The 25,239-nt window shown below is 43.1% G+C and overlaps 1 protein-coding gene across 2 annotated transcripts in view; it reads right to left on the minus strand.

Annotated features, from left to right (window-relative positions):
- Positions 1-13,333, minus strand: part of LOC139169217 (NADH-cytochrome b5 reductase 3-like) — a 42,765-nt gene extending 29,432 nt beyond the window's left edge. Inside the window, exon 1 of one of the 2 annotated variants that reach the window (XR_011559433.1) lies at positions 13,180-13,299. Coding sequence is in view for 1 of the 2 variants with exons in the window: in XM_070755087.1 (XP_070611188.1) it covers positions 13,180-13,200 (21 nt within the window). In the remaining variant the exon portion in view is untranslated. Of the gene's footprint in view, positions 1-13,179 lie in introns of both variants that reach the window. The other variant, XM_070755087.1, reaches the window with a different exon arrangement.
- Between the last annotated feature and the right edge of the window lie 11,906 nt (positions 13,334-25,239).

Genomic DNA, 25,239 nt, shown 5'->3' on the forward strand with positions numbered 1-25,239 from the left:
TAATTTTTATTTCAATAAACTTGAAACGAGGCTGTATAATTTTTCTCCGGTATGCAATTGCTCACACATCTCCGTAAAATGAGTATGCTATTCCTGTTATAATTTTTTAAAAAAACATTTTGCACATCAATACTATAATCTATATACAGTACTTGGGGATAAGTTTTATTTCAGCAAACTTTAAACTGAACGAGGCTGTACAATTTTTTTCTTGTACACTCGTATAATGAATTTAAATATCACTCCTGTTATATTACTTATAAAAACGTAAGAAATGTATTTTGTATATACTTTCCAAAAAGTATAGAGTAGTTTTTCTTCTTATTTATATAAAAAAGGGTGGGGTTTTTGGGCAGGATAGAGCTTAATAGTGCTGAAATAATCAAGCTTATCTCCTTTAAATGCTACATCGGATATTCTCAGAGCTGGCACTAATTGTTCATGAATTACTAATGCAGGAAGATTTCTGTTCTGGAGCACGAGACATAAAATACCATATTTTTATGATCCTTCCGGGGGCGAGGGGGGAAGAGAGAGCAGAAACTGAAAACCAGATGACTATCAACTGACCACAAAATACTGCAGATATAAACAGCCCCCAAAATACGAATCAACTATTCCAATATCCAAGTTTGGATTCTGCGTGGCTTGGCATGAAAGAAAAAAAAGTACTTGGTCACGGAACGAATTGTTAAAAAGTTAGGATATTTATGTGTCGGTAAAAGTGTTAAAAAGTTAGGATATTTATGTGTCGGTTAACTCATCGGGCACATCCAAATTATATTAAAGGAGTCAAAATACAGTGGTACTTCTCCTTACGAATGTAATTTATTCCATGACCAGGTTCTTAAGTAGAAACGTTTGTAAGAAGAAGCAATTTTTCCCATAGAAATCAATGTAAAAGCAAATAATGTGTTCGATTGGGGAAACCACAGGGAGGGTGGAGGTCCTGTTTCCTCCCAGGAGATTCCTAGAGAGGCCCCACGGAGGCTTCTCCCTGCCTTTTCCGGCCCTGTTTCCTCCAAGGAGATGCCTAGAGAGGCCCCATGGAGGCTTCTCCCCACCTTTTCCGGCCCTGTTTCCATCCAGGAGATTCCTAGAGAGGCCCCACGGAGGCTTCTTCCTGCCTTTTCTGGCCCTGTTTCCTCCCAGGAGATACCTAGAGAGGCCCCACAGAGGCTTCTCTCTGCTTTTTCCGGCCCCGTTTCCTCCCAGGAAATTCCTAGAGAGTTCCCAGGGAGGCTTCTCCTCGCATTTTCCAATTACGTGGACTCCAGGAAGGACATCTTTGTGATGTCAAAGCTCCGCCCATGGAATTCCCTATAGGGATTCCCCACCTCCTTTCCAGCCTCCCGACCGGCCTGACAGCTCCGCGGCTCTTTTGAAAACCTAACAGCCGGACGGCGGGGCTTCTCAGCGTCCTCCTGAACCCGAACGCCCACCCTGAACTTTGGCCGAACTTCCGGGTTCGGCATTCGGGCGGCGGGTTCGTAAGACGGAAAAAGTTTGGAAGAAGAGGCAAAAAATTTCCGAACCCCGGGTTCGTATCTCGGATTGTTCGTATGGCGAGGGGTTCGTATCATGAGGTACCACTGTACTGGCAAAAAACATTTAAGAGAGATGTGGGTGTAGCATTCTTGGCTCCCGCTTAAGGGTGTGGCAAGCGCGGAGCAATGTAGAGTCGATTTAGATTTAGCTCTGTGACACATCCTTCAAGCTTGCCAAAAGGAAAAAGAACAGCAGGAAGAAAATACCAATGCCTCTTTTACAAATATATATATATATATATATGGGGGGGGGGGGTGTTTAAAGCTTGTGCTTTCAATGTGTTGCATTTTAGGAAGGTCCAAACTTTAAGTAAATATAATTTTTTTTATATTGGGGTTCCTTGCTTTTAGATTTTTAAATGTATAATTGTTATCTTAGATTTTAATTATTAGATTTGTCAGTATATATTGTTTTTGTCACTGTTGTGAGCCGCCCCGAGTCTGCGGAGAGGGCCGGCATACAAATCTAATTAATAATAATAATAATAATAATAATAATAATAATAATAATAATAATAACTATGCAACTCCACCCCTACTTTGCTTCCCAACGGCCACTGTTTTAGTTACAAAGGTTGGCAATACACAATTGCTTTGCTCCTATATTTAGCTTTGCTTGCCCAACTATCGCCAGCTACAGGACGGAATATTCCACTGGATTCTCTTTATAATACAAACAAATAATTCCCTTAACCCTGTCAAACTGTTCACTAAGTCTGCACTACTGTTAGTCTTCTCACCGTTCTCATCACCCAGCTCCTCCCGCTAATGACTATAACTTTGCTGCTTGTATCTTTATGATTTATATTAACTGGTTCCTAATATGAGTTGATTGTTTATTTGTACCTGGAGTATCATGAAGTGTTGCACCTTATGGATTCTTGTTGAATGTATTATTTATTTTATGTACACTGAGAGCCAAGACAAACTCCTGGTGTGTCCAATTACGCTTTGCCAATAAAGGATTCTATTCTATTCTATTCTATTCTATCCTATTCTATCTCTACTCTACGATGGATTCCAGAAACCCTGAGCCAAAGCCACACGAATCCCAGCGACCAGTTAGGTCCCACAGAGTGGGCCTTCTCCGGGTCCCATCAACTAAACAATGTCGGTTGGCAGGACCCAGGGGAAGAGCCTTCTCTGTGGCGGCCCCGGCCCTCTGGAACCAACTCTCCCCAGAGATTAGAATTGCCCCCACCCTCCTCGCCTTTCGTAAGCTCCTCAAAACCCACCTCTGCCGTCAGGTATGGGGGAACTGAGATATTCTTTCCCCCTAGGCCTCTACAATTTATGCATGGTATGTTTGTATGTATGATTGGCTTTATAACAAGGTTTTTTAGCTGTTTTAGTATTGGATTTTTACATTCTGTTTTTATCACTGTTGTTAGCCGCCCTGAGTCCATGGAGAGGGGCTGCATACAAATCCAATAAATAAATAGATAAATAAATAAAAGGGAGCAAGCCAGAAAAATAATTAAAATTGTCCCGGGCTCAAATCCAACATTTATTTAGGCAGTTAGCAATCCTGTCTGGGTTGAAGGGAAAATGATAAAACTCATAAAATAATAAAATTCAAAGTAGACCAAGGCTTGAACTTTTAATTCTTCTCTTCCCCTGGTTTTAAATCCATTTAAAAAAAATAATCCTCATTTTTCTGTTCCTCTAAATCAGGGCATCTCCAACCTTGGCAGTGTCTACAATATTGTGGACTTCAATAGCACTAACTTTGAGAGGGATTTGGGAGTCTTTATTAAATATAAATAGTTAATCTAATCAGTCTTCAACTCCCAGAATTTCCCCAGCCAGTCATAAAACCACCAAGGTTGAAGACTCCTGCTCTAAAAGAACCATCCCAGGGACATTGTCCATGTCATTTTTCCCATAGGAATCAATGTAAAAGCAAATAATGTGTGCGACTGGGGAAACCACAGGGAGGGCGGAGGCCCTGTTTCCTCCCAGGAGATTCCTAGAGAGGCCCCACAGAGGCTTCTCCCCACCTTTTCCGGCCCCGTTTGCTCCCAGGAGATTCCTAGAGAGGCCCCACGGAGACTTCACCCCACCTTTTCTGGCCGTTTCCTCCTAGGAGATTCCTAGAGAGGCCCCATGGAGGCTTCTCCCTGCCTTTTCCAGCCCTGTTTGCTCCCAGCAGATTCCTAGAGAGGCCCCACGGAGGCTTCTCCTCGCCTTTTCTGGCTCCGTTTCCTCCCAGGAGATTCCTAGAGAGGCTCCACAGAGGCTTCTCCCTGCCTTTTCCGGTTACAGTTTCAGAGGCTTGGCTTTGTAAGTGGAAAATGGTTTTTGAGAAGAGGCAAAAAAATCGTGAACACCTGATTCTTTAGAGAAGTTTGTAAATAGAGGCGTTTGTAGATAGAGGTAACACTGTGTGAGTAATCAACTATTAGTCCAGTGAAGTTAGGTAAACTTATTTTGTTCCTTTGTTAGCCACAAGTGGAGAGGAACAAGGAAAATGAAGTAAGAGAGGAAGGACCACAAGAGTTACTACATTGGAGGACATCCCGGTTCATGCTGAGATACTCGTTGAAAAACATTAGCAACAGCTGCTCAAGAGAAATGATGAGAGGAACCCAAAGTTATGACCAAGAGAAAAAGTAAAAGATGATTAGGGGCATGAAGGCTAAACCATACGAAGAACAGTTGCAGGAACTGGGCATGGCTATGAAATGAATGAAAAGAAGGACTAGGGGAGACATGATAGCAGTGCTCCAATATCTCAGGGGTTGCCACAAAGAAGGAGTCAACCTATTCTCCAAAGTACCTGAGGGTAGAACAAGAAGCAATGGGTGGAAACTAAACAAGGAGAGAAGCAATTTAGAACGAAGGAGAAATTTTCTGACAGTTAGAACGGTTGATCAGTGGAACAGCTTGCCTCCAGAAGTTGTGAATGCTCCAACACTGGAAGCTTTTAAGAAGATGTTGGATAACCATTTGCTGAAGTAGTGTAGGGTTTCCTGCCTAAGCAGGGGGTTGGACTAGAAGACCTCCAAGGTCCCTTCCAATTTCTGTTATCAAGATTCTTTCAACGTTGAGGTTAGAACTGAGAATCTCTTTTTCCACTTCTCGAAACCTGTGGGTGATATTTCCATCTCTGTTTTACATGTCCTATTCTTCATGAAGAAGACCAGGGGTGCCTAATTCTAGCTTCTTTTTAAAAATATGTCAATTCTCAACAACTCATTCTCTGCAAAGAACTTTCCCGGAGTAAAGTTCTTTGCCGACAAAACTTTTCAACATCACTGATCACACAGCTACTCTCCAAAAAGACCTTGACTTTGTGTCTGAATGGTCAAACATCTGGCAACTCCAAATCTCAACCAACAAATGCTCTGTTCTACACATTGGCAAAAAGACTCAGAACACCAAATACAAGCTGAATAAACAAGACCTTACAATCTTCACTCCATCAAAGACCTTGGAATATTCATATCAAATGACCTAAGTGCCAAAGTCTACTGCAACAATATCGCCAAAAAGGCTTCAAGAGTTGTTAACCTAATCTTATTTAGCTTCTGCTCCGGCAATCTCACACTACTAAGCAGAGCATACAAAACTTTTGCCAGACCAATCCTTGAATACTGCTCATCTATCTGGAACCCACATCGCATTTCGGACATAAACACTCTAGAAAATGTCCAGAGATACTTTATGAGAAGAGCCCTCCACTCCTCCATTCACAACACAATACCCTACTCAACTAGACTTACAATCCTAGGTTTAGAAAGCTTAGAACTACGTCACTTTAAACACAACTTAAGCATAGCCCATAAAATCAACTGCTACAACGTCCTTCCTGTCAATGATTACTTCAGCTTCAACCACAACAACACATGACCACACAACAGATACAAAAACCATTCCAAGCTCGACTGCAGGAAATTCGACTTTAGTAACAGAGTAGTTAATGCATGGAACTTACTACCAGACTCTGTAGTATCATCTCCTAACCCCCAAAACTTTACCCTTAAGACTGTCCACTATTGACCTCTCCCAATTCCTAAGAGGTAAGTAAGGGGTGTGCATAATTCTGTCCCCTGTCCTAAGGTTTCTCTTTTACTAGGATCATGTATATAAACACTGTTATATCTTTGTATACCACCAATATGTACTTGATGAAAGGAAGGAAGGAAGGAAGAGGGAAGGAAGGAGGGAAGGAAGGAAGGAAGGAGGGAAAGAAGGAAGGAGGGAAGGAAGGAAGGAAGGAAGAAGGAGGGAAGGAGGGAAGGAAGAAGGAGGGAAGGAAGGAAGGAAGGAGGGAAGGAAGGAATATTTTTCTCAATCTTGGCTACTTTTAATATGTGTGGACTTCAACTCCCAGAATTTCCACATTTCTTAACGTCACCAAGGTTTGAGAAACACTCGATAAAACATTTCTATTGCGATATCATTCCAACTCTTAGCAAGAAGGATTTAGCCACAGCAAGACATTTAGCCTATAATTGTGGGTTGTATTGATTCACTGTGGGTTGAACGCTGTTGCGTGGAAACGCAGAATGGAGATTTAATAAATGCACTTTCTTTTGTGCCCTTCACATTACAGTCAATTCCACGAATGCCTTTCTCCGAAGTAGATTTCCAATGTACACAAAGACAATTGTCTCGACTCACACCAAGGCCTGCTATATCCTAAACAATGTGGATACTAGTTGTAACTTATATCATAGTGGTCAATTCCCAAAACTGATGTCAATTGTCTCAATTTATCATTTCTTTTTTTTTTTTTTTGGAATACCATATATCGATCACCTTTGGCATTACTGGACGATGATGTGAAAGTATGAAATAAGTTTAAATGATTATTAATCACTAATAAGCAACAGTCCATTAACTTAGATTGGTAGGTTGGATAACAGAATAGAATAGAATTTTTATTGGCCAAGTGTGATTGGACACACAAGGAATTTGTCTGGGTGCATATGCTGTCAGCGTACATAAAATAAAATACACTTTTGTCAAGAATCATGTGGGACAACACTTAATGATTGTCATAGGGGTCAAATAAGCAATGAAGAAGCAATATTAATAAAAATCTTAGGATATAAGCAACAAGTTACAGTCATACAGTCAACATGGGAGGAAATGGGTGATAGGAATGATGAGAAAAACTAGTGGAATAGAAGTGGCAATTAATTATTTTGATTAGTAAGTTGAAAACTGATGGAAAGCACTAGGTCCAGGAGAACTTCAAGATATTCTTAAACATAGAAACATAGAAGATTGACGGCAGAAAAAGACCTCATGGTCCATCTAGTCTGCCCTTATTCTATTTCCTGTATTTTATCTTAGGATGGATAAATTCAGTTGCTGTGGATTTACCAGCCACGTCTGCTGGAAGTTTGTTCCAAGCATCTACTACTCTTTCAGTAAAAAGAGTAGTACTAGAGTTACTAGAGTTTCTACTCTTTCTTGCTAAAAGAATACCACCCAAGAAATATCTAGTGGAATTCACTAAACATTCTAGGAATTTCTGACAACAGACGTTGATGGAATCTTACTAGGGAAGATGGAATTTGAAATATATCCCGGTCATAGACTGTGGAAAATGCACAATAGATTCCCCTCAAATGTCACAAGTGGGACATCTCTAAGTAGCTGTGACCTTTGCAAAGCGGGCAGAGATAACGCTTTGACTAGCATCATAAAGGCAAGTGAAGTATGTGAATTGAAATAAAGGCGACACCAACTGAGAAAACTTAAATCTTACTTCTTGAGGTCAGCCAGCCCAGATAAACCCTCGACCCATCTCGGTAGCCAAATTCTACAGAATATTTTTTGTTATGCTTATTTTTAGAGACTATATAGTGGTACGAACTTCATTCGTTCCGTGACCAGGTTCTTAAGTAGAAAAGTTTGTAAGAAGAAGCCATTTTTCCCATAGGAATCAATGTAAAAGCAAATAATGTGTGCGATTGGGGAAACCACAGGGAGGGTGGAGGCCCTGTTTCCTCCCAGGAGATTCCTAGAGAGGCCCCACGGAGGCTTCTCCCCGCCTTTTCCGGCCCTGTTTCCTCCCAGGAGATTCCTAGAGAGGCCCCACGGAGGCTTCTCCCCGCCTTTTCCGGCCCTGTTTCCTCCCAGGAGATTCCTAGAGAGGCCCCACGGAGGCTTCTCCCCGCCTTTTCCGGCCCTGTTTCCTCCCAGGAGATTCCTAGAGAGGCTCCATGAAGGCTTCTCCCTGCCTTTTCTGGCCCTTTTTCCTCCCAGGAGATTCCTAGAGGCCCCACGGAGGCTTCTCCCCACCTTTTCCGGCCCTGTTTCCTCCCAGGAGATTCCTAGAGAGGCTCCACAGAGGCTTCTCTCTGCCTTTTCCGCCCCTGTGTCCTCCCAGGAGATTCCTAGAGAGGCCCCACAGAGGCTTCTCTCTGCCTTTTCCAGTTACAGTTTCGGAGGCTCAGGTTTGTAAGTGGAAGAGGCAAAAAAATCTCGAACACCCGGTTCTTATCTAGAAAAAATGGTTAAGTAGAGGCATTTGTAGATAGAGGTACCACTATACTTTGGTACCAACATCCTACTGCACACAATAGGATAAAGTGCAAATAAATAGAATAGAACAGAACAGAATAGGAGAGTTGGAAGGGACTTTGGAGGTCCTCTAGCCCACCCCCCTGCTCAGAAAAGAAACCCTCTAAAGTTGCCAAGTTTGAGGGCATCTGGCCCTATACCATTTCAGACAAGTGGTCTCCAATCTCTTCTTAAAAACTTCCAGTGTTGGAGCATTCACAACTTCTAGTGGCAAGTTGTTCCACTGATTAATTGTTCTCACTGTCAGGAAATTTCTCGTTAGTTCTAAGTCGCTTCTCTCCTTGATTAGTTTCCACCCATTGTTTCCTGTATATTTAAGCCTCTTGCTCCTTCTAGGTAGAAAAAATAACTTTTTTTTAAACAACTTGAAGATTATTTCTGGTACTAGTAGAATGGAAGTTAAACAGGTTCAGACTCCATTAATTCGTTTTGAATGGAATACCAAGATTGGAGATTTGATCAGAACATTTAAAAAAAAAACCTACATTTTTTGGGGGGAAAACACCATTGGAAATCATCTTTATAAAACTTTTTTTCTTTTTCATATATATCTTTATAAATTTTGATACAGATTTAGATTTATATATTAAAATTGATATTTCTATTCTATATAACAATATGTATTTTACAGATAAACTTTTTTATTTTCATAGAAAGACTTCTATCTTGAGCGGAGCGACTGTAGCTCCATTAAGTGTTATATGTCTTGTTTGTTGTGTTTGTTACTTTGAAAAAACTAATAAAATATATTTTTTTTTAAAAAAGGAAATCTTCTTTAGGAAACTAATTTTCCTAGTTCCCAGCTTGCTTGGAAGGAGATTTTAATTTTATTAAAATCTAAGTAGCGGAGATATTGAAGTGGCCCTTACAAGCTGCTTTTAACGCCTTCCTTTAATTAATTAAAATTCAGGTTGAGTTAAAAAGGCAGCGATTAAGCAATTACAAATCCCATTAGACCTACTTAAAGGAGGACGGGGAAAATTTTAACCCTATAAATGCCCTAAGAGGCTTCCAAGGCAAATGAAATTGGTAGTCCCAGGATAAAGGATTCAAAACACGAAACCAAATGTTCTTTTCCTTCAGCGATTTCATTCCCAGGAGAAACGACACCCAAAGCCAAGTGTTATTTCTAGCCTGGCGTGGGAGGGGGAAAAAAAATATCCTTGGACTCGATTGCCCAAATGTTGTTTAGCGCATTTGTGGCAAGAACTGTGGGTGGAAGTTCTTCCCAAGGTTTGGGTGGATGGAAGTTGATGGCTTCGGTGTTGGGTTTAACCTCTACCCTGGCAGCTTGAAAAATTGCAGAATTCAACTCCCAGAATTCTCTAATTCAGTGTTTCCCAACCGTGGCAACTTGGAGATAATTGTTAATTGTTCTCATTGTTAGGAAACATAGAAACATAGAAGTCTGACGGCAGAAAAAGACCTCCTGGTCCATCTAGTCTGCCCTTATACTATTTTCTATATTCTATCTTAGCATGGATATATGTTTATCCCAGGCAGGTTTCAATTCAGTTACTGTGGATTGACCAACCACGTCTGCTGGAAGTTTGTTCCAAGGATCTACTACTCTTTCAGTGAAATAATATTTTCTCACGTTGCTTTTGATCTTTCCCCCAACTAACTTCAGATTGTGTCCCCTTGTTCTTGGGTTCACTTTCCTATTAAAAACACTTCCCTCCTGAACCTTATTTAACCCTTTAACATATTTAAATGTTTCGATCATGTCCCCCCTTTTCCTTCTGTCCTCCAGACTGTACAGATTGAGTTCATGAAGTCTTTCCTGATACGTTTTATGCTTAAGACCTTCCACCATTCTTGTAGCCCGTCTTTGGACCCGTTCAATTTGACCCATATCTTTTTGTAGGTGAGGTCTCCAGAACTGGACACAGTACAGTATTCCAAATGTGGTCTCACCAGTGCTCTATATAAGGGGATCACAATCTCCCTCTCCCTGCTTGTGATACCTCTAGCTATGCAGCCAAGCATCCTACTTGCTTTCCCTACCGCCCGACCACACTGCTGCTCACCCATTTGGAGACTTGTCAGAAATCACTACCCCTCAATCCTTCTCTTCTGAAGTTTTTGCTAACATAGAACTGCCAATACAAAACTTCCCCCGCGAGAGCTACGAGCCTTGTAACCTGACTTTCCAGATAACCCTAGTAAATTCCTCACCCGTATTAATATTTTTTAAAGGCGTGGGCTGGATCTTGTAGCCCAAAGGCCAAGATCGTGGCTAATTCAGAAACAGACAGGCATGTGCAGGCCCTTGAAAGGAGGAGATTAGACTGGGTTTGGAGCGGCTGCCAGGAACCAGGAGTGAAGGAACTAGTGGGATCAGATATGTTATTATATATTGTTTTTTATCGATGTGTTCTGAGCCGCCCCGAGTCCCCAGAGAGGGACGGCATGCAAGTCCAATTAATAAATACTAAATAAATAACCAGGCCAGAGCTTCAACCCCGAGGAAGGATTGGCCCCCAATTTCTCTGAAGTTGAGCAGGGCTGTTTAGCCCCAGTGAGCCAAAAGGAAGACGGGAGGAGGAGGAAGAGGAAGAGGAGGGTGGAAGAAAGGAAGGCCAGTAGGGGAGGAGGAGGAAGAAGAGAAGGGAAGAAAGAAAGGAAAGGGAGGACGAGGGGAAGAAAGAAAGTGGCAGAGAAAGAAAAGAAAAGAAAAAAAAAAGAAAAAAGAAAGAGGAAAGAAGGAAGAGGAAAGAAGGAAGGAAAAAAGAAACGTGAGGGAGGGAAGGGGCAGGAGGAAAGAAAGGAGGGAGGGAAGCAAGGATTAGGAAAGCAGGGGGGGAAAGGAAAGAAATGAGAGGGGGAGGAGAAAAGGAGGAGGAGGAGGAGGAGGAAGGTGGAAGAAAGGAAGGCCCGTAGGGGAGGAGGAGGAAGAAGAGAAGGGAAGAAAGGAAAGGGAGGAGGAGGGGAAGAAAGAAAGTGGCAGGGAAAGAAAAGGAAAGAAAGAAAAAAGAAAGAGGAAAGAAGGAAGGAAGGAAAAAAGAAACGTGAGGGAGGGAAGGGGCAGGAGGAAAGAAAGGAGGGAGGGAGGGAAGCAAGGATTAGGAAAGCAGGGGGGAAACGAAAGAAATGAGAGGGGGAGGAGAAAAGGAGGAAGAGGAGGAGGAAGGTGGAAGAAAGGAAAGCCTGTAGGGGAGGAGGAGGAAGAAGAGAAGGGAAGCAGGGAAAGAAAGGAAAGAGGAGGAGGGGAAGAAAGAAAGTGGCAGAGAAAGGAAAGAAAGAAAGAAAGAGGAAGGAAGGAAGGAAGGAAGAAGGGAAGCAGAGGGAAAAAAGAAATGAGAGGGAGGGAAGGGGCAGGAGGAAAGAAAGGAGGGAGGGAGGGAGGGAAGCAAGGATTAGGAAAGCCGAGGGGGAAAGGAAAGAAACAAGAGGGGGAGGAGAAAAGGAGGAAGGAAAAGGAGGAAGAGGAAAAGAAGAAGAAGAAGAAAGGAGCAGGAAAACAGAGGGAAAAAAGAAAGGAGTGAGAGAGAGGGGGGAAAGGAAGGAAAGAAGAGGAGGAGGAGGAGAAGGAAGGAATAGGAAACCGAGAGAAAAAAAGGAGTGAGAAAGGAGGGGAGAGAGGGGGAAAAGAAAGGGAAGGAAGGAAAAGGAAGAGAAGGAAAGAGTAGGGAAGTAGAGCTTAAAAAAGGAGTGAAAGAGAGGGAGGAGGGAGAAGAAAAGGAAGGAAAAGGAGGAGAAGGAAGGAGTAGGGAACCAGGGGGGAAAAAAGAGAGAGAGGGAGAAAGGAGGAAGAGAGGAGAAAAAGAAGGAAGGAAGAAGAGGAAGGAGTAGGGAAACCGTGGAAAAAAGAAAGGAGGGAGAGAGGAAAAAAGGAAGGAATGAAGAGGAGGAGGAAAAGGAAGGCATAGGGAACCAGAGAGGAAAAAAAGAAAGGGGTGAGAAAGGAGGGGAGGAAGAGAGGGGGGGAGGAGAAAAGGAAAGAAGGAAGGAAAAGGAGGAGGAGAAGGAAGGAGGAGGGAACTAGAGATAAAAAAATAAAGGAATGAGGGATGGAAAAAGGAGGAAGAGAGCAGAAAGGAAAGGAAAAAGAGGAGAAGGGGGAAAAGAAAACAGTGGGAGAAAGGGAGGAGAGGGGAAAAAAATAAGGGAAGGAAGGTAGAGGAGAAGGAAGGAATAGGGAACCAGAGAGACAAAAAGAAAGGAGAGAGAGGGGAGGAGAAAAGGAAGGAAGGAAAAGGATGAAGGGGTAGTAAAGCAGAGGGGGGTGGAAGAAAGGAGGGAAGGAGAAGAGGAAGGAAAGAAAGGAGTGAGAGAGGGAGGAAGAAAGAGGAGAAGAGGAAGAAATTAAGGAAAAGAGGAGGAGGTAGTAAAGCAGAGGTGGGGATAGAAAGGAGGGAAGGAGAAAAGGGAGGAAAGAAAGAAAGGAGTGAGAGAGGAAGAGGAGAAAAGGAAGGAAGGAAAAGGAGGAAGTAGTTAAAGCAGAGGGGGAAGAAAGGAGGGAAGGAGAAAAGGAAGGAAAGAAAGGAGTGAGAGAGGAAGAGGAGAAAAGGAAGGGAGAAAGGAAGAGGAGGAGGAGGAAAGAGTAGGGAAACCGAGGGGGGGAGGAAAGGAGTGAGAGAGGGGGGGAGGAAAGGAAAGAAACAAAGAAAGGAGAGAGAAAGGGGGGGAAAGAAAGGAGGGAAGGAGAAGAGGAAGGAAAGAAAGAAATGAGTGAGAGAAGGAGGAAGAGGAGAACATGAAGAAATGAAGGAAAAGGAGGAAGGCATAGTAAAGCAGAGGGGAAAGAAAGAAAGGAGAGAGGGAGAAAAAGAAGGAAAGGAAGGAAAGAAACAAAGAAAGGAGAGAGAGAGGAAGAGGAGAAAAGGAGGAGGAGGAAAGAGGAGGGAAACAGAGGGGAGGGAAAGGAAAGGAGGAGGAGGAGGGAAGGAAAGAAACAAAGAAAGGAGAGAGAGAGGAAGAGGAGAAAAGGAGGAGGAGGAAAGAGGAGGGAAACAGAGGGGAGGGAAAGGAAAGGAGAGGGGGAGGAGGAGGGAAGGAAGGAAGGAAAGAAAGGAGAGAGAGAGGGAGGGGGGGCTGCATTTGAGGGGGGGGGGCTCCCTTGAAGCCGGAGCTGCCGGCGGACACTCACCGTGCTGAGGGCGGCCCCCATGGCTCCCTCCGGCTGGCTTCCCCGCCACGCCCGCCTCCTCCTCCGGCTCTGCTCCGGCTGCCTGCGCGCTCGGCTGAGGCCCGGGAGGCTGCGCGGGGGAGGCAGGCAGGGAGGGAGGAGCCTCGGCCCCGCCCTCCCGGGCCTTCTGGGAGGACCCCGCCCGCAGGAAGAGGCGGAAGAAGAAGGGCCGACGGGAGTTGTAGTCCTCCTGCCCGGGCCGCTGAGGCGAAAGGAAGGGGGGAAAGAGGAGGCCTGGCTCGGGCCTAGCTCGTTCTTTCTATCTCTTTCCGCCTTTGCCTCAGCCGGAGGCTCTGCGGTTGCGGAGAGGGAGAGAGAGAAGCCTTTGGGTGGCAACACACACAAACACGTGGGGGCACAATGCGCAGAGAGACAAATACACACAGATACACAAATACACACGTGGTGGCAATTAGAAATAGGAAAATGCGCGGAGAGACACACAGTTTTACACACACAGAGATACACAAATATATAAACACACACACAAAGAAACGCCTGGGGGCACCTAGAAATATGAAAATGCAGAGATGCAAATGCACAAATTCGAACTGAATAATCACAGATAACCCCCACTCGGTTAAAGACGGTATACTAATAACAAAAGATTTAAGGGCCAAAGCCCACTGCAACAATATAGCCAAGAAGGCTATATTGTAAACCTAATCCTACGTAGCTTCTGCTCTGGCAATCTCACACTACTTACCAGAGCTTACAAAACTTTTGCCAGACCCATCCTTGAATACAGCTCATCTGTTTGGAACCCATATCGCATCTCAGACATTAACACCCTCGAAAATGTCCAAAGATACTTCACCAGAAGAGCCCTTCACTCCTCCACTTGAAATAGAATACTCTATGAGACTAGACTTTCAATCCTGGGCCTAGAAAGTTTAGAACTAAGACGCCTTAAACAAGATCTAGGTATTGCCCACAAGATCATAGGCTGCAACGTCCTGCCTGTCGGCGACTACTTCAGCTTCAACCACAACAACACAAGAGCACACAACAGATTTAAACTTAATATTAACCGCTCCAAACTTGACTGTAAAAAATATGACTTCAGTAACCGAGTTGTCGAAGCGTGGAACTCATTACCGGACTCTATAGTGTCATCCCCAAACCCCCAACACTTTACCCTTAGATTATCTACGGTTGACCTCTCCAGATTCCTAAGAGGTCAGTAAGGGGCGAGTACAAGTGCCCTAGAGTGCCTTCCGTCCCCTGTCCTATTGCTCTCCTATATCTCCTATACCTTTCTTCTATTTCTATATCTCTTCTTCTATTCTTTCATTGATATGTTCTATTACTATACCTTATTTTCTATTCTTTCATAGATATATTTTACTATGAGTATCTCCTCTATAACCATCATGTATTTTATTATGTGTATACCCACTAAAATCCTCATTTTGTATTGGACAAAATCAATAAATAAAATAAATAAGTTTTACACACAGATACAGAAATGCACACACCACACAAAGAGAAACGCATGGGGGCACCTAGAAATACAAAAATGCGCAGAGAGACACAAATACACAGTTTTACATGCGCACACAAATACACACAAAGAACTGTGTGGGGTCACCTAGAAATACAAAAATGCGCAGAGAGACACAAATATACACAGTTTTACATGCGCACACAAATACACACAAAGAACTGTGTGGGGGCACCTAGAAATACAAAAATGCGCAGAGAGACACAAATACACAGTTTTACATGCGCACACAAATACACACAAAGAACTGCGTGGGGGCACCTAGAAATACAAAAATGCGCAGAGAGACACAAATATACACAGTTTTACATGCGCACACAAATACACACAAAGAACTGTGTGGGGGCGCCTAGAAATACAAAAATGCGCAGAGAGACACAAATATACACAGTTTTACATGCGCACACAAATACACACAAAGAACTGTGTGGGGGCACCTAGAAATACAAAAATGCGCAGAGAGACACAAATATACACAGTTTTACACACAGAGATACACAAATACACACACACACACACACACACAAAGAAATGCATGGGGGCACATAGAAATACGAAAATGCGCAGAGAGACAAATACAGTTTTATATACACGCTCACACACAGAGTGGGATACACAAATACATGCACAAACACGTGGGGGCACCTATAAATACAAAAATGCACAGAGAGACACAAATACACACAGTTTTACACACACAACACACAAATATGCACACACAGAAACACATGGGGGCACCTAGAAATGCGAAAATGCACAGAGACACATACACACACAAAGAGAAACACATGGGAAGACATAGAAATACGAAAATGAACAGAGAGACGCAAATACACAGTTTTACAGACACACACACACACACAGATACACAAGTACATGCACACACCACACAGATACACCAATACATATAGACGAAGAGAGTGAGACAAAGTTTTACACGTGCAGAGAGACACTGTTAAATCAGGATCTATTTGACTTGCCGCACCTTAGCCAATGGATGATCAGCTTTCAAACAGCATAACAAGACATAACACCTCTCCCCTCATAGGTTGGAGATATCTCAATCATTTAACCATGTTACGTAGTCCTGTAATTTGATTGGAGGTTTGGATGGTCGCTGAGACCGGCGCAGATCAGTTGCTGGAGAGCTGTCCTCCTGTGAGGCCGGCTTTTGCGCTGCTCCGCACTGGTTAAGACTTTCTTGGCCTGTGGGTGTCGACGCAGCCTTACCATCGCCGGCCTACAGGCGTCCAGGGAAGCCATCGCGGGAAGACTGAAGCGGACTCGGTGAGTACGATGGTTGATTTTCTTCATTTGTAGATTGGTCGAAATCTGGAAAAGGCAGAGTGTTGGCGTTAGATTGCTTTGTACAACTCGCTTTCTTATTTGGTCTATGTGTCTCCACCACACTCTGCCATCGGTTAGCTTTATTAAATAAGATTTTGGGCCAGTTCGTTCCTTGATTTGCTCTTCTCTCCAGTGTAAGTTGGAGTCAAAGTCTTTGGCGAAAATTGAGTCGCCTGGGTTGAAATGTCTTTCTGGAACAAGCTTGGGTTTGTCTCTTTCTATAGAATATTCAGGATGTACCCGGTCCAGTTGAGAGCGGAGTCTCCTTCCCGTGAGGAGCTCCGCTGGACTTTTATTGGTACCGTGTTTCTCCGAAAATAAGGCCTACCCCGAAAGTAAGGCATGTCAGAAGTTTTGCAGAATTTGTTAATATAAGGCACCCCCCGAAAATAAGGCGTAGTGGTGGAAAAACATACAGTACTGTAATATGCTTCCTTTCTTCCTCCCCCCTCCCTCCTCCATGCCTGGTTTTACTTAACCCCAAAACTGAGCTGTTTGGTGGCTCACAAGACCTCTGCCGCTGCAGATCTTACCACCGTGTCTTCTGTTGGCCGCCGCGGGGGCAGGAGGTGCAATCTGGGCAGCGGCAGCCAAGGCTCAGCCCCCTCGACGGACCCGGTTTTTTTCGGCGCCGGCGCCACTTGGAGAGGAGCCCTCGGTGGCCATGGGCGTGCCTCCGGATGCGGAGGCAGAAGACAGCCCGACGGATGGGCGGCTACCCGCCTGCAGCAGCAAAGAGGGCCAACGGTTTGGGCTGGTCAACGTCGTGAGCTGCTCCTCCAATGCCACCGCCGATTTTGCTGCTGCCGATTTCGCTGCCGCCGGGCCTCTCAGCTGTCTGGCGGCCCACGTGTCTTCTCTCGGCCGCCGCTGCGCCACCGCGACCGACAGAAGACACGTGGGCCGCCAGACAGCTGAGAGGCCCGGCGGCAGCAAAATCGGCGGCAGCAAAATTGGCGGCAGCGGGGGCAGTAAAGCTCTTCAAGTGGAGCGTACCAACGCTCCAAGAATTAAAGTGGAAGGATCAGAATATAAGGCATCCCCCGAAAATAAGACGTAGTACAACTTTTGGAGCAAAAATTAGTATAAGACAGTGTCTTATTTTCGGGGAAACACGGTAGTTGTGGATGGGGTTATGTGTTGGGCTAGGAGGAATTCGTCTAGCCATTCTTGCCAGTCCCCAGGGGCAGAGCGGCTGAGAGCCTCCTTAGTGACCCTCACCATACGTTCCGCAAGGCTATTAGCGGCTGGAGAGTGAGGTGAGATTAGAGCATGCCTGATTCCCAGTCCAGCTAAAAAGAGTTCCATTTGGCAGGCCGTTAGTTGTGGGCCGTTATTGGAAACCAAGATGTCGGGGATGCCATGAGTTGCAAATCAATCAATCAATCAATCAATCAATAAAAACCACTGGCTATTTTTTGGACTTTCTGATCATTGCTTGTGTTTTTGTGAGACCTTGCTTGATGAAAAATTCCGAATTTTTCCTCCTCTTTGGATTGATATAAATAATAGTTGTATTTGGTATCAGCTGAGACTGGAATACTATTTTTTTTCTTTTCCTGTCGAAGGAACACAGCTACCATGGTTTATTATTGTTAGCTTTATTATGTCTTAATTACCGGAAAATTGCGTTTTTGAAAAACTGTAATAATATGAACCACCACTAGATGTCAGACTTTCCCCAACCATGAAATAGTTTCAAATTAATTCCAGAGAATCTTTAAAAAGAAAGCTTAAAAGTTTTCATTCGATGCCAGTTCAGAGTACATAAATATTACCTCAAATAATAATTCAGGTATAAAATGATCTAATCTTAATTTTATGTTCAAAGTATAGTCGATAAACTAAGCCTCTAACCTCAAATCATTTCAGATTTATATGTGTAAACATCTTCATTAGATAAACTCAGAATAAAATATATTCTTGTCGAAATAGAGATGTTGGCTAAATAAAAAAGAACATAAAACCATTCATTTGACTGTATGATTTGTGGACCTCATCGAGATTATAATAATAAAACTTTGAGGCAGAAAAATAGAAAATACAGAGAGTTATAATCCAGGAATTAGGTGGGTGTAAACCAATTTTGTATATCTGGTTTTTATTTGAAAGACAAGTGAAAATACAAATATTCCAGATGTTTGCTCCATTTCACAGGGAATACTGAATGCTCATTACTTGGTTATTCATTAAACAATATTTAAGAGGACAAATGAGGGTTGCCATGGTAACGAATGGAAGGTTATCGCTTCTTATCTTGTTTAATTGGTTTAAATTCCCCGAAGCTTCGTCCAATTAAAGGGAAAAGCAAGAATGGCAATATTTGCCCCCATCAGATCCATATGGACACATGCTTTTCTAAAGAGGCTGAACTACATCTTACATCCAGGAGAAAACCTCAGGGGTTTTCTAGTGATCCATGAACTGCAAATCTCAACTTGCTTACAGTGGTCAGGGCTCCCGGGAATTGTTGTGGGATTGAATCTTTCAGTTCAGGTTCAGTCCTGGGCCCTGTGCTCTTCAACATTTTCATCAATGACTTGGACGAGGGAATAGAAGGGCAACTGATCAAATTCGCAGACAACACCAAGCTGGCGGGGGTAGCCAATACCCTAGAAGACAGGCTCAAATTACAGAAACACCTAGACAGACTAACACAGTGAGCCCACACCAATAACATCGACAAGAGCAAAGTCCTTCACCTAGGCAGAAAAAACCCTGGACACACATACAGCCTGGGAGAAACCCCTCTTAGCAGTAGCGACTGCGAAAGAGACCTCGGAGTCTTGGTGGACAATCAACTAAACATGAGCCAACAATGTGCAGCAGCAGCTAAAAAAGCCAACACAATCCTAAGCTGCATCAACAGGGGAATAAGAGAAGATTGAACTGCCACTTGACTGGTGTACTATAGGATTCCTGCTTGGGCAGGGGGTTGAACTGGATGGCCTTCATGGTCCTTTCAACTCTAACAATCAATCAATCAATCAATCAATCAATCAATAAAATCAATCAATCAATCAATCAATCAATCTTGAGTTGGGACCAAAATTGAAGCCTGGGACGTAGAGTGCGGCACAAAGAAACCACAGTCAACAAATTAATAACACACCATCAACACCTTGCTCAATAGCAGTAACTGTGAGAGGGAACTTGGAGTCCTAGTGGACAACCATTTAAATATGAGCCAGCCGTGTGCAGCAGCTGCCAAAAAAAGCCAACACAGTTCTAGGCTGCATCAACAGAGCGATAGAATCAAGATTATGTGACGTTATAGTACCATTTTATAAGGCCTTGGTAACACTGCATTCAGTTTTGGTTGCCACGATATAAAAAGGTCTAGTTGAGACTCTAGAAAGAGTGCAGAGAAGAGCAACCAAGACCACCTGTATTCAAAAAGGAGATCTTTTTTGTGTGTGTTTAGGGTTTTATTATTATTTTAAAAATTTAAATTTGCTTTTGATGCATATTTTTTTTTGGTCTTGTCTAGTTTTGCTTTATTTTTTAATGATAAGGGGAGTTTGCTTTTTAATATTTTGAAAACTATTTAAAAAAAAAAAATCAGTCAGAGATCTCTGCTTCTTTCTATCCAAAGAGGTATTAAGTATACAGTACATGGTTTTTCCTCTCCTGTTGTTATTTTATTCAATCAATTAACTTTAAACTTTCTAGCCGAATAGTAATTGATAGAATTTAATTTCCTTCACCTTCTATTGCTTTGTTTTGCAGTGATCTGTTAAGAACGGAGAGCCAATAAAGTTGCGATAAGACTCTCGATTCTTTTATTTTCATAATCCTACGATAATATATTGTTTTAATAAACAGGGTACTTACCGCTGGCAGCATCCATGCCACCACAACAAAATACTTTACAGAGTCGTCTGCCTTTTCTGGAATACATTAAACTTTTCCACTTTGTTATCAACCCATTAAATGTTGATAGAAACGGTTCAAGGAATTTACTAAATCATTCCAGCCTGTTGTGGGCCCATTTTAATGTCACTGTTAAATTAACAAATGGAGCAACACACATTCGGATATTCAAGAATGATTCAAGGGCTGTATTATTTTAAAGAGGGTAGGATTGTCGGAAAGTAAATTATGGAAATAAACCATCTCCCTTTGATTAGAGCAGGTTTAACCTCTGACTATAGCTGTAGCGTTTATGATGCATGTTTTAATAGTACCACATCATGGTCTTTTGTTTGTATTTGCTTATCTTGATATTAAAGTTTCTAAGCTTGATGTCTATGGAGATTCTTAGTCTTCCAGGCCATAGTTGTCCCAAAGGTGATTTTTTCCCCCCATTTCCCACTGTCCAGTACGAAGTGAAGAAGCTTTTAGGATGAGAAGTGAAATGTCTTTTAAAAAACCCCAGAAAGTTCCGTTGTCTCTTGGAAAAAAATGCACATGCTCAAACCAGTAGTAAGGGGTTTTAGAACCTACTACTAAACTGCATGTACATGAACGGTAGCCAACACCCTAGAAGACAGGCTCAAATTACAGAAAGACTTAGACAGACTAACACAATGGGCCTACACCAACAAAATGATGTTTAACATCGACAAGAGCAAAGTCCTTCACCTAGGCAGAAGAAACCCTGGACACACATACAACCTGGGAGAAACCCCTCTTGGAGTCTTGGTGGACAATCAACTAAACATGAGCCAACAATGTGTAGCAGCAGCTAAAAAAGCCAACACAATCCTAAGCTGCATCAACAGGGGAATACACTCCAAGACCAGGGAAGTCTTAATACCACTCTACTACGCCCTGGTCTGACCACACCTGGAGTACTGTATTCAGTTCTGGTCACCACACTTCAAAAGAGACATTGAAACTCTGGAGAAGGTGCAAAAAAGAGCAACCAAGATGATTAAGGGATTGGAAACCAAGACTTACGAAGAGAGACTGAGGGAACTGGGCATGGATAGCCTAGAGAAAAGGAGGGCCAGAGCGGACATGATAGCAGTCTACAAGTATGTCACAGAGAGGAGGTGATCACTTTATTCTTCAGGGCACCAGAGGGCCGGATGAGGAACAACGGCTGGAAGCTGACCAAGGAGAGATTCAACATGGAGATAAGGAGGAACTTCCTGACGGTCAGAGCGATCAACCAATGGAACAACCTACCAGCGGACATTGTGAATTCCAACACTCTGGACATTTTTAAGAGAAGATTGAACTGCCACTTGACTGGTGTGCTATAGGGTTCCTGCTTGGGCAGGGGGTTGGACTCGATGGCCTTCATGGTCCCTTTCAACTCTAACAATAAATAGATAGACAGACAGACAGACAGACAGACAGACAGACAGACAGACAGACAGACAGACAGACAAACAAACAAACGGAAGTATGCCATGGCTCTGTTTTAGGCCCAGTATTCTTCAACATCTTCATCCATGACTTGGATGAAAGGATAGATAGGGAACTCATCAAATTTGCAGATGACACCAAACTGGCAGGATTATCTAACACTCCAGAAGATAGGCTCAAGATACAGAAGGATTGTGACAGACTAGCTATCTAATGAAATCCAAGGGTGAAAAAAATAAGATTCTACATTTAGGCAACAAAAACCAAACACGCAGGTACAGGATATGTGGTACCTTGCTCAACGGGGATCTTGGAGTCGTAGTGGGCAACCATTTAAATATGAGCCAGCAGTGTGAAGCAGCTGCCAAAAAAGCCAACACAGTTTTGGACTGCATTACAGAGGGATAAATCAAGATCACGTGAAGTGTTAATACCATTTTATAAGACCTTGGTAAGGCCACACTTGAAATACCGCATCTGGTTTTGGTCGCCAGGATGCAAATAGACTCTAGAAAGAGTGCAGAGAAGAGCAACAAAGAGGATTAGGGGACTGGAGGCTAAAACATATGAAGAACAGTTGCAGGAACTGGGCATGTCTAGTTTAATGAAAAGAAGGACCAGGGAAGACATGATAGCAGTCTTCCAATATCTCAGGGGTTGACACAAAGAAGAGGGAGTCAAGCTATTCTCCAAAGCATCTGAGGATAGAACAAGAAGCAATGGGTGGAAACTAATTATCCAGATTCCTAAGAGGTCAGTAAGGGACGAGTACAAGTGCACTAGAGTGCCTTCCGTCCTCTGTCCTATTGCTCTCCTATATCTCCTATACCTTTCTTCTATTCCTATATCTCTTCTTCTATTCTTTCATTGATATGTTCTATTCCTATATCTTCTTTTCTATTATTTCTTAGATATATTTTACTATGAGTATCTCCTCTATAACCTTCATCATGTATTTTACTATGTGTATTTAGATATATACCCACTAAAACCCTCATTGTGTATTGGACAAAATAAATAAATAAAATAAACAAAAATAATCAAGGAGCGAAACAACTTAGAACTAAAAAGAAATTTCCTGACAGAACAATGAACAAATGGAACAACTTGCTTCCAGAAGTTGCGAATGCTCCAACACTGGAAGTTTTTAAGAAGAGTTTTTATAACCATTTGTCTGAAGTGGTGTAGAGTTTTCTGCCTAAGCAGGGGGCTGGACTAGAAGACCTCCAAGGTCCCTTCCAGCTCTATTCAGATAGATCGATCAATTGACATCTGGACATCACAACATTAGAATAAAAGCTGGCTTAATCTCTTCTTGTTTCCAGCCAAGATCTCCCCAACATCTGCTCTCTACAACATGACCATCTGTCAGAATTCAAAATAAAGCAAGCTGTCAATCATTCCCCTCCCCCCCCCAGCTCCTATCAATGTCACATTAAAATGTCTTTTCATTGTTGTTTGTCTTCCTAGCCACTGCCTTCTCGGGTAGCTACGGCATTCATCATTTCCTATAGTCACTTGATGGAAAAAGAGACCTTGAGAAAGGGGGTTTAGAAAGACTCCCCCTCCCTTCCATTTTTTCTCCTGTGGGGAGGTGGAGGTGAGAGAGGTTGAGAATTTTGCAAAGCTGGCGGAACAATATTTACCACAACGGCTGTGCCCCAGGTTCAAGGTTGGTTTAAGAGATAACGTGGGTGAATGTCGCTTGACGCAACCAACAATCTGTCTTGTAAAGTTAAGGGCCAACTTCATTTATTGGAACAAGCGGAGATCGCTTTTGCATTTGTACTTGAATCATAATGGCAACGCTCTTTCTGAATTGCAGAGCGCAAAAGGACCGGACAATAAATAGCCAAAGAAATTAGACAGGGTGCTCTGTCCTGAAAGCAAAGAACTGAAGCAAGGAGACTGAAGTAATAATTAATGTTAACAGTGAAAATCCCTCCATCGCTGAATCTGCTGATGAAGGCTCCTCTGACCAAGAAGACATGAGTGACAGGGAGGAGGAGAGTGTGGCAGACAGCTCAGAAGGAGATCAATTCTCTCTCCTCCTTGGATTCAGAACAAGAGTTAATGATACAGCCACACATGCGGAGAGCGATGCATAGGCAGCAACAACTGAGAGATTATTATCAAAGAAAATGAGGCTACCTGTGGTTGGGTGGGGCTGTGGTCATGAGTGAGGCTGCTATAAAGAGCAGCCTGTGGGTTTGGCCATTGTGGAGGATTATCTGATCGTTGTGTTTCGTGACTGCTTTACTGACTTTAACTTTTTGTGTGCTGATTTTTCCCCACTTTGAAACTAGCCCAGAGCAAAGTGTGTTTCACTTTGTGAAAGAAGAAGGACTGTGAATTGCCTCACAGCTGCAAGCTAAGTATCACAGAACTGATAAGGGACTTGTACAAATTACCAGTTTGTTTGGAGATGAGTGCTCTTGGCTATACCAAAAGAGGGCTTGGTTTAAGTGGATTTTCATTATAAAGAACATTGTTTTGAATTTTCAAACGTGTGTGTGTGTCTGAAATTTGTACCTGTGAATTTTCAGGAGGAGTCTGCCAGAGAGCCCAACAGAACATTTTTTAATGTCATTTTTTCTCAGATCCAGAACAACCACCTAGGGAGCTCTCTCTAGAATTTCCCTAGAAAATTGGCATTAATTGTCAAAATTGCATGCACGGAGGGTAAAAGAACCCAAATGGAGGGGTTAACTCCAAGAGTTAACTAACATGTCTGATCCTGCTTAGGTTCCCTACTCAGGCTCATGTTTTTCCCCCTGCTGAGAGCTTCTCACTTCTATAAACCTTTTCCCCTGAATTGCAATATCGGTTAATAGTCAACGTTTTGCAAGCAAGCAAGCTAATATTGGTGCGTGTGTCGGTGTGTGTGTTTGTTTTATGGCAGGGTCTAAAAGTGAAACTAAATGGTTTTTCAGCAGCGATCCAGACACCCAGCTGGGAAAACGAATTACGGTGTTGATGAACAACGTGGTTAGCAACATTGCTGATATTGTGAAAAGGGGGGAAACAAAATTAAAGGGAGTTTGCTTCCATCTGCATTGCCTGTAGATTTTAAGAACAGGTCATCGAAACCCTTGAAGATGTTATAAAGTGTGCAGAATTGAGCCCCAAATTCCTGTCCCAAAGGGGCTTTTTTCAAGAGCAACGACTGGATTTTCTGGGTTTTTTTCTCGGAAGACGTTTCACTTCTTCAGCTCTCATTACCCAACATCCAGTCAGAACTGAAGAAGCTTCTCAGGTGTTGTGGTCAGCTCTGGCCCAGCTCCTGCCCCAAGGACTGTGGGTGTGGGGGAGACATCCACATGCTGCAGGCCTCTTTTGCCCCCGGTGGAATCTGATGATGAAGGCTCCTCTGACCAAGAAGACATGAGTGACAGGGAGGAGGAGAGTGTGGCAGACAGCTCAGAAGGAGATCAATTCTCTAGCTCCTCCTTGGATTCAGAACAAGAGTTAATGATAAAGCCACGCATGCAGAGAGCGATGCATAGGCAACAACAACTGAGAGATTATTAGCAGAGAAAATGAGGCCCCCTGTGGTTGGGTGCGGCTGTGGTCATTAGTGAGGCTGCTATAAAGAGCAGCCTGTGGGTTTGGCCATTGTGGAGGATTATCTGATCCTTGTGTTTCGTGACTGCTTTGCTGCCTTTGACCTTTTGTGTGCTGATTTCCCCCCGCTTTGAAACTAAACCAGAGCAAAGTGTGTTTCACTTTGTGAAAGAAGAAGGACTGTGAATTGCCTCACAGCTGCAAGCTAAGTATCACAGAACTGATAAGGGACTTGTACAAATTACCAGGTTGTTTGGAGACCAGTGCTCTTTGCTGTACCAAAAGAGGGC

This window comes from Erythrolamprus reginae, chromosome 6 (genome assembly GCF_031021105.1).
Source record: "Erythrolamprus reginae isolate rEryReg1 chromosome 6, rEryReg1.hap1, whole genome shotgun sequence".
NCBI lineage: Eukaryota > Metazoa > Chordata > Lepidosauria > Squamata > Dipsadidae > Erythrolamprus > Erythrolamprus reginae.